The 12,821-nt window shown below is 63.8% G+C and overlaps 3 protein-coding genes across 3 annotated transcripts; 1 reads left to right on the top strand and 2 right to left on the bottom strand.

Annotated features, from left to right (window-relative positions):
• Positions 1-595: 595 nt before the first annotated feature.
• On the top strand, positions 596-3,421 carry PSMB6 (proteasome 20S subunit beta 6). Its single transcript, XM_082300554.1, has 6 exons — positions 596-741; positions 1,141-1,208; positions 2,132-2,263; positions 2,343-2,472; positions 2,777-2,921; positions 3,219-3,421. The coding sequence occupies exons 1-6, from the start codon at positions 601-603 to the stop codon at positions 3,353-3,355; spliced, it is 753 nt and encodes a 250-aa protein (XP_082156680.1). The 5' UTR covers positions 596-600; the 3' UTR covers positions 3,356-3,421.
• Positions 3,422-3,545: 124 nt separating this feature from the next.
• SLC25A11 (solute carrier family 25 member 11) lies at positions 3,546-6,840 on the bottom strand. The gene is made up of 8 exons (XM_082300553.1): positions 6,672-6,840; positions 6,003-6,155; positions 5,553-5,759; positions 5,360-5,450; positions 5,017-5,107; positions 4,826-4,925; positions 4,662-4,713; positions 3,546-4,244 (listed from the first exon to the last, which is right to left on the bottom strand). The coding sequence occupies exons 1-8, from the start codon at positions 6,746-6,748 to the stop codon at positions 4,089-4,091; spliced, it is 927 nt and encodes a 308-aa protein (XP_082156679.1). The 5' UTR covers positions 6,749-6,840; the 3' UTR covers positions 3,546-4,088.
• A 2,035-nt stretch (positions 6,841-8,875) lies between these two features.
• PFN1 (profilin 1) lies at positions 8,876-11,531 on the bottom strand. The gene is made up of 3 exons (XM_082300546.1): positions 11,287-11,531; positions 9,699-9,891; positions 8,876-9,119 (listed from the first exon to the last, which is right to left on the bottom strand). The coding sequence occupies exons 1-3, from the start codon at positions 11,416-11,418 to the stop codon at positions 9,022-9,024; spliced, it is 423 nt and encodes a 140-aa protein (XP_082156672.1). The 5' UTR covers positions 11,419-11,531; the 3' UTR covers positions 8,876-9,021.
• Between the last annotated feature and the right edge of the window lie 1,290 nt (positions 11,532-12,821).

Here is a 12,821-nt window from a genome sequence, read left to right as displayed (position 1 = left end):
AAAGGAATTTTTCCATTTATTTAAACCCCTTTTCTCGTTGTAACGGCCGTTTTATTCTGGAGGGACTGGGGGCACTGCGGAGAGACTGACAAGATGAAATCTGAAGGGTAAAGGAGAAAGATTCCCCCTGTGCCCCCACACGCTGCTCCGCCTGCTCAGGTGCTGCCCCTTGGCATTTTCTTTGTCCCTCGGCATTTTGTTGGAGCTACGTTCCATGACCAGGTGTACATCCGGGTGCTCCCCCAGCCCCCGCGCGATGTTCCAACCATCCTTCCTTGAGAGGCCTCCCGGGAATCCCCGCTCGGGCCCTGCCCACCAGCAGCTCCCTGCTCCCGTCGGCCCAGATCCGCCTCCCCGCAGTCAAGCCCCAGCAGCAACCGCCCCCTCCTCATCCTCGCCGGTCAGACCGGGGGCCACTGCACGGGGTGGACGCGAGGGGGGGCGAAGCCGCGCGCGAGGAGAGGCGGGCGTGGGAATTCCAGGTCGGGGGAGAAAGTCGGGGGATTTTTTTCCGAGGAAAAGCACGACCGCCACGGCGGGCGCCACGCTGCCGTAAAGCACGGCTGTCGCCCCGCCGCTCCTGCCGCGCTGACGTAAAGCATGGAGCCAGCCGCGCCGTGTCTCTCAGGCTGCCGTAAAGCGCAGGGGAAGATGGCGGCGGTGACGGTGTGGGAGCCGCGGGCCGCGTCAGGCCCCGCCGGGCCGCACCGGGAGTGGACGGCGGAGCCCGTCAGCACCGGCGTGAGTGGGCCGAGGGGCGGCGGGGGACCCACTTGGAGCGCTGCGGACTCGCGATGGGCGATGAGGGATGGAGATGTTACGGCCCAGGAGACCCCGCCACGGGGTGGAGGGGGCGGGCTGGGGGGCAGAGGATCTCCGATGTGTGGCTGAGGCTGGACTTGGGGCTGGGTACGGGGCAGAAGGGGCTGGCGGAGCGGAGAGTTTCCCAAAGGGTGCGGGAAGGGGAATATGGGTCAGAGGGACCCCCCGGAGAGGGGTACTATGGGGCACGGGGTGGTTTCTCTGGGGAGGGAGGAGTTGCTGTGGGACGGGGAGTTCTGCGAGAAGGGGGTTTCTGCGGGGCAGGGGCTGCTGTGGGGCAGGGACTCTCAGCGCAGCCCCTCCCTTCCCTCCCCCCAGACCACCATCATGGCCGTGGAGTTCGATGGAGGCGTCGTCATCGGGGCCGACTCCCGAACCACCACCGGGTGAGCGCCACGGGCCGTGACGTCCTCAGTGACCTCACGGGGAGTCCCGGACCCTGTCATGGAGTTGTCACTCTTGTCATGGCGTCACCGTGACGTCACTGGGAAGCCACCCCTAAAGCTGTGGGCAGGGTCCCAGATGTCTCAGGTATCAATGTCACACCTGACAGGCATTTTCCATCACCAAAATCATCTAAGAATCCTTTATTTATGTGGAATAAGTCCTGCAAAAGCATTCTCAGGTTGAAGCTTGTGTTCTTGGTCCCAGTCTTTGGATTTCTCTCCATGGATCCCATTTTTCAAACCATTTTTCCTCTTTTCAGGGGAGTTCTCAAATCCCAGAGAACCATTCCCCAGTGTGGTGGTAAAAATTTGATTTAAATCCCGTGTGTTAAAATTGCCCAATCCAAAGGGTTTCCTGAATCCTTCTCTGTCCCATAATTCTCGATTCATCTAAAATATGGGACGCTTCCCACACTATCATTGTTATAAGTTTGGGTCCATTATATGGAAAAATTCTTTCCAATGCCTCAGATCTTTGAGCAAAACCTGAATTATTTTTATTGTTTCCATCCTGGTAGTCTTATAAAATCCGTTTCCCAGCGTTTCCCGGGGCTTATCCTGGGCTTTCTGGGATTTCCTGCCCTATTTTTTTTTTGCTCATTGGCACAGCAAATGCCACATTTCTAAGTCCCTTGCCTGTAAAACCTGGCGCTTTGTGCCCAATGAAATTCCGGCATCTTTTTGGGACCGACGCCTGCTTTCCGGGGGTTTCTCAGCACCTCCAGCTCGTTGCTCCTCTTGCGGTGTCACCTTGGAGGGTTGTTACGGTAATATCACGCTGCTGTCACCCAGTGCCTGTTGCTGTGGTGTCACCTCCAGCTGCCGGGGGGCCATCGAGGTGACATCACCACGGTGTCCCGCAGGTCCTATGTGGCCAACCGGGTGACGGACAAACTGACCCCCGTTCACGACCGAATCTTCTGCTGCCGCTCGGGCTCGGCAGCCGACACGCAGGCCGTGGCCGACGCCGTGGCCTATCAGCTGGCCTTCCACAGGTATCCCCCCTGGGTGTGGGGCAGGGCCGGGGGGGCTGTGGGGCCAACCCCCAGCCCCACACCTGGCCCTGCCCCACAGTGTGGAGCTGGAGGAGCCGCCGCGGGTGCGCACGGCCGCCCGCCTCTTCCAGCAGAGCTGCTACCGGTACCGTGAGGAGCTCAGCGCCGGCATCATTGTCGCTGGCTGGGACCCGCGGAGGGGGGGACAGGTGCGCTCCCTTCAGTGCCGGTGTCCCCCTTTTGCTGCCCTGCAGCATTCCTCTTTCTGCCCAAGCATGTCCTTGTTTCCACCCTGGAGTGTTCTCCTTTCTGCCCTGGAGCGTCCCTCCTTCTGTCCCATAATGTCCCTTTTTCCGTCTGGGAGCGTCTCGCTCTGCCCCATGTCTCCTTCTGCTTCCCGGTATCCCCTTCTCTGCCCCACAGCACCTACTTCTGCCCTTCAGTCCCCCCTTAGTGCTGCACAGCCCCCTCCTTTGCCCCACAGCACCCTACAGCCCCCCCTGTACCCCCCAGGTATACATGGTGCCAATGGGAGGGCTCCTCCTGCGCCAGCCCTTCGCCGTGGGAGGCTCGGGCAGCTCCTACATCTATGGATTCCTGGACGCCACGTTCCGGTCTGGGATGAGCCGCTCCCAGTGCCAGGAATTCGTTGCCCGTGGTGGGTTTGGGGGATACTGGAGAATTTGGGGGGGCGGGGGGGGTGGAGGGAAGGATCCTGAGAGGGATCTTGGGATCCTGGGAGAGGATTTGGGGGCACAGAGGAGTGTGGCTGGCATCAAGGGGTTTGGGGGTGGCCCGGGAGTGGATTTGGGGAACACGGAAGGGTTTGGAAGGTCCTGGAAGAGGATTTGGGGGCACAGAGGAGTTTGGGCAGTGCTGAGGGGTTTTGGAGTGTCCCAGAGGGGGATTTGGGAACACGAAGGTCTTTGGGGGTCCCTGACCCATGTTCCCCCAGCGCTGGCCCTGGCGATGGTGCGGGACGGCTCCAGCGGAGGCGTCATCAGGCTGGCGGCCATCACCGAGGAGGGGGTGGAACGGACAGTCCTGGCCGGCTCTGACCTGCCCTGGGGTGATGGTGGCCCGCCTGTCTGAGGGAGAGCTCCTCCCGGGACCCCCGAATTTGGTGGGGGAAACAATAAATGACTCCGCTGCCTCTGATGGATGTTCTTGGGGTCCGGCTTTGGCATCCCCTCCTGTCACCCCTGATCGGGGCGAGGCCACACCCACAGTGCGACAGACACAGACCCCGTCCCTGGTGTGACAGAGATAAAGCACCCCCCAATGTCTGTAGGTCTTGCTTTAATTACATGATCACGATCCATGATTCATTAACAAAGCACAAGGTGAGGGTGCTGGGGGAAGAGAAGGAGGGGGAATCTGGGGGGGCTCCTGCCCCGCATTTTGAACTTGATATTGGCTGGTAACAAAACCCCCAGAGGGACGGGAGGGGAGCACAGGGGGAGGGTGCCCTACACTGTCTATAGGGCTGCCCCATAGGGACAAGGCATCCCCTGTTGTCCCCGTGGGAGGGATCCAGCACCCCTGTCAGGCCCAGGGCCCCTTCATAGGGCCCCAGGGATCCCTATAGCCCCAAGGAGTGGGTCGTGCACCCTTACAGGGCACAAGACCCCTCCACAGGGCCCCAGGGCCACTTCATAGCCTTGACGGGGGTCAGGCACTCCTATAGAGCCACCTCCCCAGAGCACCTAAGGGAGAGGTCAGACCCCCCCCAAAGCCCCTTCGTGGGGGGTCGGGTGCCCCTACAGAACCCACAGGATGGGGTTGGATCCCCCCAACCCCCCCACCCACTGTGGGGAGGGGGATGTTAGGCGCTGAGGAAGAGCCGCTGGTACCACTTGTTCATCTGCTCGAGAAAGATGAAGGTGAGCACGGTGTGGGGGCCCAGGCGGGCGTAGTAGGGGGTGAAGCCCTTCCAGAGGCTGAAGAAGCCTTCATACCACACCACCTTCAGCAGCACATCCTGGGGGGGGAAGAACAGTATGTCAGGGGGACCCCCAAAATATGGAGAAACCTTCTGAAAAACAACATGGATGCTCTCCCAAAAGGATGGGGAGCTTTCTTGAAATAACATGCACACCCTCAAAATGATAGCGAATCCTCCCAAAACTATGAGAAACCTTCCAAAAATGAGGGATCCCCACCCCGTCAAAATAGTGGGGAGCCTTCCCCAAATGCCAGGGCCGAGCTCCCCAAAATTACGGGCATCTCCTCAAAATGACCTGAATTTCTCCCCCACCTCCAATGATGTGGAACACCCCCAACATGGTGTGAAACCCCCCGCATGAAAGGGGACTCTTCCCAAAATTGACAGAGGAGCCCCTCCTAAATTGTTGGGGACTCCCAAACAGTGTAGCTCTCCTAAACCCCGCTCGCTCACCAGCCCGTTGCGGTACTCGGGTTTCCCATCTATTGTCCGCATGTTCTGGATCCTGTTGGGAAAAATTTAGGGGCAAAAGACGATGTTTTGGAGTGGAGTGACCACGTGTCACATCTGTAATTATCTAAAGGGGAGCGGGGGACCCCCCCCCAAAATGAACCCACCGGGTCTTGACGATGTCGACGGGCATGGAGGCGGCCGTGGTCACCAGCCCGCTGATCATGCTGGCGCAGAAGTGGCACAGGATGTCATCGCGGAAATGCCCTGGGGGCACCCCAAAACATCAAAGGGGAATGGGGGGAGACGGCCCCAGGATTTGGGATTTCCCCACGGCAGACCCCCACCCTGAACTCACCAGAGTCAAGCAGGAATTGTTTGGACTGGGAGTAGGAGGCAAGCTGGGCAGCGTTGACCACCACAGCACGGGCCATGGTGGGAATACAGCCCTGGGAGAAAATGGGGTGGTTGGGTGAGTCCTGTGCACCTCTAGACCCCACCACATCGCCCCCTGCATCCCCGCTTTCCCCCCCAGACCCTGCTCTCCTCCCTCACCACAGTGGGGATACGGAACTGGGGTGGGAGGCGGGAGTTTGGGGGACACCTGGCTTCCCCCCCAGAGCGTCAGGCCAGCCCCTGCACCCCTGGGAAGGCAGCAGGGGCGTCATGGAGGATCTCAGGGTCCCCCAGCCCCCACCTACCCTCCACAGCGTGAGCACCCCCTCCTCCCTTGCCATCCTCACAAGGGCGTCGAACACATTGCGATACCCGCGGCGCTCACCAGGGGGCAGCCTGGGATTTGGGGCAAAAGAAAGGGATTTTGGTAAAAAAGGCATACTTGGGGGGGAGGGGTGGAAGGGGGCACAGGTATTTTTTGGAGGATTAGGGGCTCACCTGCCATCAGCTGTCATGCGGATGAGGGCCACCTCAGCTGGGGTCCCCACGAAGGCCCCCGCGGCTCCTGCTGTCATGCCCATGGCTGCCTTGGCCAGGAACGGAGGGGGGGTCCCATCAGCCCCCCCAAAACGCTCCAGGAGGACGCTGTAGATGCCCAGGCGCGTGGTGGTGTAGGTAGCTTGGCGAAGAAGCCCCGCCGAGAGCCTGGGGGGACACAGAGAATGGCAGGGGTCCCAAAAATGGAAGGGCAGGAAAGGGTCACAAGGCTTGCAGATGCTTGGGGTTTTGAGGTTTTGGGTGGTCTGTATCCCACGTAGATGACCGGCAACCTCTTGCAGCATGGGATGGACCCCAGGGTGTCCAGGGACGTGGGGTTTGGGGGTTCAAGAGATGTCCCAGGGAATTAGAGGTTCAGGGTGGTTGCAGGGTGTTTTGGAGGGCCCGTACCCCGTGTAGATGCCCCTCAGTCCCTCGTGGCGTAGGATGGACCCCAGGGCGTGCAGGGACGTCCGGTACTCACGGCCCTTGGCCCCAGCCCCGCTCAACTGCATCCGGTTCTTCACCAAGTCCAGGGGCTGCACGAAGACTGTGGCCCCCATCCTAAAGAAAGGGGGTCAGGGAGGGTCAGGGGGACCCCAAAAATACTCACACCGCTCTCCACAGTCCCCCAAATCCACCCACAGCCCTCTCGGAGGAAACCTGGGGTGAGGAGGGAGTCTGAAGGAGTTTTGGGGATCTCTGGCGGGGGGCACAGGGAAGTCTTGCGGGGAGCTGGATGGGATTTCGGGAGGTTTGAAAGGGTTCAGTCGGTTTGAATTGATTTTGGAGGGCGCTGGGGCTTGGGGGGGGTGGGTCTGAAGGGGGCTTGGGGAGCATTTGAGGGACTCAGAAAGAATTGGGGAGGCTGTGGGGGGCACTGATGGGGATCGGGGGGAGCTAAAAGATGGGGGGGCTGAGGGGTTAGGAGGGGCATCGGGGGTGGTTTCGGCGGCTGAAGGGAGTTTAGGGGCGAGCTGAAAGGTCTGGGCGGGGGAATCTCGGTTTGGGAGTGCGGGATCGCGGTTTTGGCGGGGGACATATCTCGGTTTGGCGGGGGTGGGGTGGGGGGGCTCTCACCCGGCCAGGCCGCCGAAGAGAAACTTCACGGACTTCGGGGAGGTCTTGGGCCTCTCGGCCGCCGGCGCCGCCGCCATCGCGGCCGGGCCCTGGTACCGGGGGCGTGGGGGGCGCGCGGGGTCCGGCACCGGCGGCGCCCCAAGGTGACTCGGGGGGGGGGGGGGGAGCGGCGCCAGTGCGCCTGCGCGAGGCGCGTGCGCGGCGCCGGGGCGGGGGCCCCGCGCAGGGAGCGCGGCTTTGCGGAGCAGCGCCGCCTCTGAGGGGAGCGGGCGTGGCCGCGCGCCCCAGGGCGCGTTCCCTCCTCACGCCTCTGATTGGTGGGAAGTGCTTAGGCGGGAAGAGGAATTGTTCAGTAACCCAGGGGGTTGGCTGGGGCGGGAGCAGGTGCTGAGTAGCCTCGCCCCTCTCTCGCGAGATTCCGCCATCTTGGGGGGCTTGAGAGGAGCCGGTGGCGGCGGGAGGGGTCGGCGACCGGGACTTCCCGCACTCGGTCCCGCCGCTGCTCAGCGCCGTGGGGTGATGCTTCGCCAGTCCTGTTCCAGCCGGTGAGTGCTGGGGGGTACTGGGACGCACTAGGAGATGTTGGAAAGCATTTGGGACACTGGAGGGCGCTGTCAGGCACTGGAAGGCTCTGTGGGTATGCTGGGAAGCACTTTGAGCGCACTGGGGGTCACTGGGAGGCACTTTGGGTGCACTGGGGGTCACTGGGAGGCACTTTGGGTGCACTGGGGGTCACTGGGAGGCTCCTTGGGTGCGACTGACGGGCACTGGGGGGCAGTGGAGGCAGTCTGGGTCTACTGGAGGGCACTGGGGGCATTCTTGGGTGCATCGGTCAGCACCGGGGTCCCTCGGAGTCCCCGTACCCGTATTGGTACCTCCCACTAACCCCTACTATCGATTCCAGCTGGGAGTCACTGGTGAGGTACTGAAGACCACCCCCATCCCTAGCACTTCTATTCCCCTCCAAACCTTGTCCCTCCTCTCCAGCCCCCCCCCCCCCCCCCGCAGTTTTAGGGTCCCCTGAGGTGTTGATTGAGGGTTGTCGGGGACACCAGAGGGCACACGCTGTCAGGGATGACACAAGTGACACCACCATCCTACAGGAGTCAGGGTGCTACAGGTGACACGGTCACCTGGACACGGGGTGGGAGGGAGGCAATGACACTGTCCTACAGGATGTAGGGGTGCCATGGCTCCACAGGTGACAGTGATGGGGTGCTGGTGTGCCCCAACCTCACAGCCATGGGGGTCACCTCATGGTAGGGGCAAAGGCACGCAGGGGGCCCCAACACCTGGGTCCCTCCTTGCTGGGTGAGGGGGCCAGAGGGATTGACACTCCATCCGGCCCACGGCCCAACTCCCGATACCCCAATTCCCCCCGTGGGGCAACTGCGGGCCCTTCCCCCCGGCGTCCGTGAGTCAGACGGGGGGGAGAGGGGGGGGGAAACAGGAAGCGCCGGAGCCACCACGTTGCCCTTATATGGACTCGATGGCACCGGAGCTGCTTCCTCCTGCCCGGACGCCTGATCCTGCCCCACATCACCTTCCCACATCCCCATCTCTGCGCTACGCCACCTTCTTCACCCACATCAGCCTCCCCATCTCTCTCTGCCCCACCCCATCCCCCCACATCCGCACTGCTGCCCGGCATCACCCCATCCCACCAACCTCCCCAATCCCCACCTCTGCCCCATATCACCCCATCCCACCACTTCCCCAATCCCCACCTCTGCCCCACACCACTGCCTGAACACCTGGGGCCCCCCCTCACAATTTGCCAGAATATCTAGAGTTCCTGCCCCCCAATTCCCCACAGGCCCTTTCTGTTCCTCCCAAATGTCCCCCAGCCCCCTTGTTCCATCTTGCCGCCCCCCCAGCTGCTGTCTGGACCCCCAACTGACTTCCCCCCTGCTGCTGGTGCAGCCCCTGCCATCAGTGCAGCCCCCCAATAAAGCCTCTGCCTCCAAACTTTGCCTCCTGAGAGTCTGGGGGGAGGTCACGGGGCGGGTGCTGAGGCGTCACCCCCGCCCCATCGCGGACTTTGTCCCCCTGGGGCACGGCAGCACCCTTGGACCCGGGTATCCGGGGAGGCCTCCCCCGCCCTGGGTGGAGGGCAGGACCGCGCCCCATGGCCCCGGCCGCGCATCGAGGTTCCCCCACAGCACCCAGATCCCTGAAATCCCCAACCCGCAGCAACTCCCCACAAGGGCACTTTATTGCTGCCGGCAGCGGGGATCGGGGTGGTGACAGAGGAGTTGAGGATGGGGTCCTGCTGGTCCCTGGCGGCTCCTGCTGGTCCCTGGGGGTCCAGGGGTCCCCGAGGGGGTCCCGGGGGTCCCCCCAAGCCCCCTCAGTACTGGCTGCGCCGCAGGTGATTGGCCATCTCATAACATTTCTTGTTGACGCAGCCACCGTGGACTCCCTCCTTGCCCATGGCCAGCACGATGGCTGTGGGGGTAGGGGCATAAGGTGGGGGGGCGTCATTCCCAATCCCCCAAAACCCCCATCAATCCCCAGACAGACAGAGGGGAGGGGGGGGGAGAGGGGCAGGAAGCAACAGATGGGATGAAGGGACCCCGGGACAGGTAATCTGGGGGGACTTGGGGCAAGGGGGAGGGGGGACATTAACGGGAAGCAGGTCAGGGGTGACACAGGTGAGAGGGCAGCAGGTGACGTGGCCAGGTGGAGTTGTGTGGGGGAGAGGACACAGAGTGACATGGGGGCGGGGGGGGGGTATCTGGGGAGCAACAAGTGCTGGGGGTGACACAGTGAGGCCGTGAGATACGTGGGGGGCACCTGCGGAGGCTTGGGGTCACGGGGGGTGACAGGAACAGGTCAGGAAGTAATAAAGGGTGACAGGAAAGTGTGGGGGTGGGGAGTGATACAGGGTGATGGGGTGGTTCCAGGGGGAGGTTCCTCTTGTTGGTGATTTTGAAGGTGGAGGGATCACAGGGGAAGGGGATGGCAGGGGGTGTGCTGGGGAGGGTGATGGGGGTGACACGGGGGTGATTCCAGAGGGCCCCTCACTTTTGTTGGTGATGGCGGCCGTGATGTTGAAGGTGGGCGCTCCGGCAGCCCCCTTGGTGCGCAGGTCCATGCTGTGCTCCCCCTCCACCAGCAGCGAGTCCCGGATGACGGAGCAGCGCAGCCCCCCCAGCGTCAGTCCCTGCACCAGCAGTGGCCCCCGCTCGGGGCCCACCAGTGCCGCCACCTCCGCTGGCTGTTGGTACAAGGGTCAAGGGGGCACCCCAAAAACAGACCCCAGACCCCCAAAACCCACTCATGACCCCGTAAAGAACACAGCTGTCTGGGGACTGCCATAACTCCCCCTGCTCAAGGTCCATCACTTTTGCAGGCCGGACAAGGGTGGGGACAGGTCAAGAGGACCCCAAAGGCCCACCCAGGGACCACCAAAACCAAATGCAGACGCCAAACCCCCGGGCAGGGCCCCTACAGGGCACTCGGCAAACAGGGACTCTCATAACTCCCACTCCATGACCATAAAAGGGACCCAGGTGTCCTGGGATCCCCATTACTCCCAGCAGGGACCCCACCTCTGACCCCTGATCCCCAAGGGAACCCCAGTAGAGGATCCGAGGATCCCCGTAACCCCCCAAAACTCGAGACCCTCCAGGGCCAATGCTTCCACCAGCTACCACGGGGCAGAACAGGTCAGGAACCCCAAAAACAGCCCCCCAGGAACCCCATAAGGGACCCCTCAAACGAACCCCCCAGGGACCCTACATTTAACCCAGTGTTAACCCAGAGAGCCCCATCGGGACCTTAAGTCCAGGGACCCCCATGAGCCCCCCCCACAGTCCCCCGGGTGGCCCAGGCGTCCTGCGACCCCCATGACTCCCCCGTGACCCGCAACCTGTGACCCGTGGGCCCTGGGGGACCCCCGCAAATACCCCATGACCTACAGAGGAACCAGGGGTCCGGTAGCTCCCCTTTCCCACCATGGGCCTCCCCAAACTTCTCTCCTCCCCCCCCCATTTCCGTGGGGGGAAGTGGGGAGGGGGGAGGGGGGTGCGCGCGCGCCGCCCCTCCCCCACAGGAAGCCCCGGCCGCCCCTCCTCCACCGGGAAGTGGCCGCATTCCGTGCATTTTTAGAGGGTTTTTAAGTGGGGAGGGGTTCCTCCACCCCCCCCCCACCTCCCCGACTAGAGCCCCGCCATTCACTTAGGGGGACCACAATAAAATAGATGGGAAGTGGAGAGGGAGGTCGTCCAACCACGTGGTGTTCGCCCATCCCCCCTTCCCCGGCCGCCTGCGACCCCCCAAAGTGCTCGAAACGGGGTTAAGGAGGGGACTGCCTCGCCGCCGGGACCCCCCCCCCGGCCCCAGAGCCCCCCCAGCACCGGCCCTCCCCCGGCACCGGGTCCCCGGGCATGGGCAGCGCCCGCGCCCCCCCCCCCAACCCCCCGCGCTCCACGCTGGCGCTTTTGCGTTTTTCTCCCTTTTTTGTCCTTCCCGGAGCCCGTCGCGGGAAGGGCGGGGGGGTCAGCCCCGCCCCTCAGCGGCCACTGGGTCCCCCCGCCCTCCGCGCGCTTGGGCGGGAAACGCCTCGGCGCGCTAGCCCCCCCCCCCACCCCCGCCAGTCCCGGCCTCTCACCGTGATATTGGCGAAGGTCTTGCCGGGGGCGGCGGCCCAGACGGCGGGGGTGTCGCGATAGCCGACGATTGCGGCATCCTGGCAGGTGCCGTCCGCCAGCAGCGTCTCCACGTAGGGCGCCCACCCGCTCATGGCGGCGGCGGGCGGGCGGGCGGGGCGGGGAGGCGTGGCCTGCCGCGGGGGGCGGGGCTGCGCCGGGGAAGGGGCGGGGTTTTCGTCCGGCGCCGGCGCAGTGCGATCCGAGCGCGGCGGCGGCGGAGAAGCGGCGGCGGCGCCGCGCGGCGGTTTTCATAGGGGACGGCAGGGGGCGGGGCCTGAAGGGGCGGGGCCTGAAGGGACGGGAACGCCCCGCGCGTCCCGGCGGGCGCGCGGCGATGGGGGGGTGGGGGGGGGGCTTTGTATCGCGACCCTTCCCTCATTGTCGCGACGTCTTCCTCCCATTGCGATCCCCCGCGTTGTCCCAGCCCCCAATGTTATCGCGATGCCCGCACTCCCATTATTGTGAACCCTTCCCTTACTGCGCCCACTCCTCCCCTCAATGCAATCCCCTCGTATTCTGGATCCCGCGATTATCACGACGAATCGGCCCCCGTTATTCAAACACCCCCTCAGTATCCCGACACTCGCTTCCGTTATTCCGACCCTCCCCGTTACCTCGACCCCCACCCCTTATTGTGCCCCCTCTCCCCCGTTAGTCCGACTCCCCCCCGTTATCGCGACACCCCCGCGGTTATCGTGATCCCTCCCGACTAATAACGAATCCCCCGTTATTGCGCCACCTCCCCCTATATTGTGAATCCCGGTTTTTCTGATACACACACGCCCTTATCGCGACACCCCGCCCCGCGCTGGGCCCTACGTGCAGCCCCGAACGGGGGTCGCTAGCGGGGGATGGGAGTTCAATGTGGGTCTGGGGGTGCAGGACTCCCGCCCCTCCCCCCGTGGGTCGCGGTTTGACTCAGACCCGGGCGGGACTTTCCGGGGGGAGGGGGGAGGGGCAGCGGTTTCACTTCCTGCCCCGGAGTGGGGGAGGGGTCCGGCGGTTGAGGACAGGGAAGGGGGAGACCAAGGCGTTTGGGATCATCTCTCCCCGAGGGGGGCCGAGGGTGCCACGACCCCCAGAGCCGGGTTGGGGGGGTCGAGGGCTCGTGAGGGCGTCCGTTCCACCCCCCATAAAAGGCCCGGACCCGCCCCCCCGGCGAGAAGTTCCCCGGGAAGTGGTCAAAGCCACCGCCCCTCCCCCACGCTGTGGGGCCCATGGGGCTGAGTCCCCCCCCTCCCCCCCTTCGGTAGTTCTTCGGGGCTGAACTCCCCCCCCCCGCAAAAGACCTTCTGCACCCCCAAAACCTTGTCCCCCCAATTCGCCCCCTCCCCTTCTGGCTGGGGCTGTTTCTCCCAGGGCGTTCAGGCGGTGCTCCAGCCCCCCGGCTGGGGGTCGTGTTATCGTGACCTTTAAGGGGGGCTAAAAATAGCCCCAAAGCCAGGGGGGGACGCCCAAGGACCACCGCCAAGTGCTACCAGCCCCGGGCACTTGG

The sequence above is a fragment of the Coloeus monedula genome, assembly GCF_965178545.1.
Source record: "Coloeus monedula genome assembly, chromosome: 40".
NCBI classification, from domain to species: Eukaryota; Metazoa; Chordata; class Aves; order Passeriformes; family Corvidae; genus Coloeus; species Coloeus monedula.
Note: the sequence above shows the minus strand (reverse complement) of the source record. Positions and strands in the feature narration are given on the sequence as shown.

Coding starts and splice junctions, on each gene's coding strand:
- PSMB6 (XM_082300554.1), top strand. CDS start 601: ATGGAGCCAGCCGCGCCGTGTCTCTCAGGCTGCCGTAAAGCGCAGGGG. Junction 742..1,140: donor CGGAGCCCGTCAGCACCGGC/GTGAGTGGGCCG, acceptor CCCTCCCCCCAG/ACCACCATCATGGCCGTGGA. Junction 2,473..2,776: donor ACCCGCGGAGGGGGGGACAG/GTGCGCTCCCTT, acceptor TGTACCCCCCAG/GTATACATGGTGCCAATGGG.
- SLC25A11 (XM_082300553.1), bottom strand. CDS start 6,748: ATGGCGGCGGCGCCGGCGGCCGAGAGGCCCAAGACCTCCCCGAAGTCC. Junction 6,156..6,671: donor CTCTTCGGCGGCCTGGCCGG/GTGAGAGCCCCC, acceptor CCCTTTCTTTAG/GATGGGGGCCACAGTCTTCG. Junction 5,760..6,002: donor CTGAGGGGCATCTACACGGG/GTACGGGCCCTC, acceptor GTGTCCCCCCAG/GCTCTCGGCGGGGCTTCTTC.
- PFN1 (XM_082300546.1), bottom strand. CDS start 11,418: ATGAGCGGGTGGGCGCCCTACGTGGAGACGCTGCTGGCGGACGGCACC. Junction 9,892..11,286: donor AGACCTTCGCCAATATCACG/GTGAGAGGCCGG, acceptor TTGTACCAACAG/CCAGCGGAGGTGGCGGCACT. Junction 9,120..9,698: donor GGCCGCCATCACCAACAAAA/GTGAGGGGCCCT, acceptor CTACCCCCACAG/CCATCGTGCTGGCCATGGGC.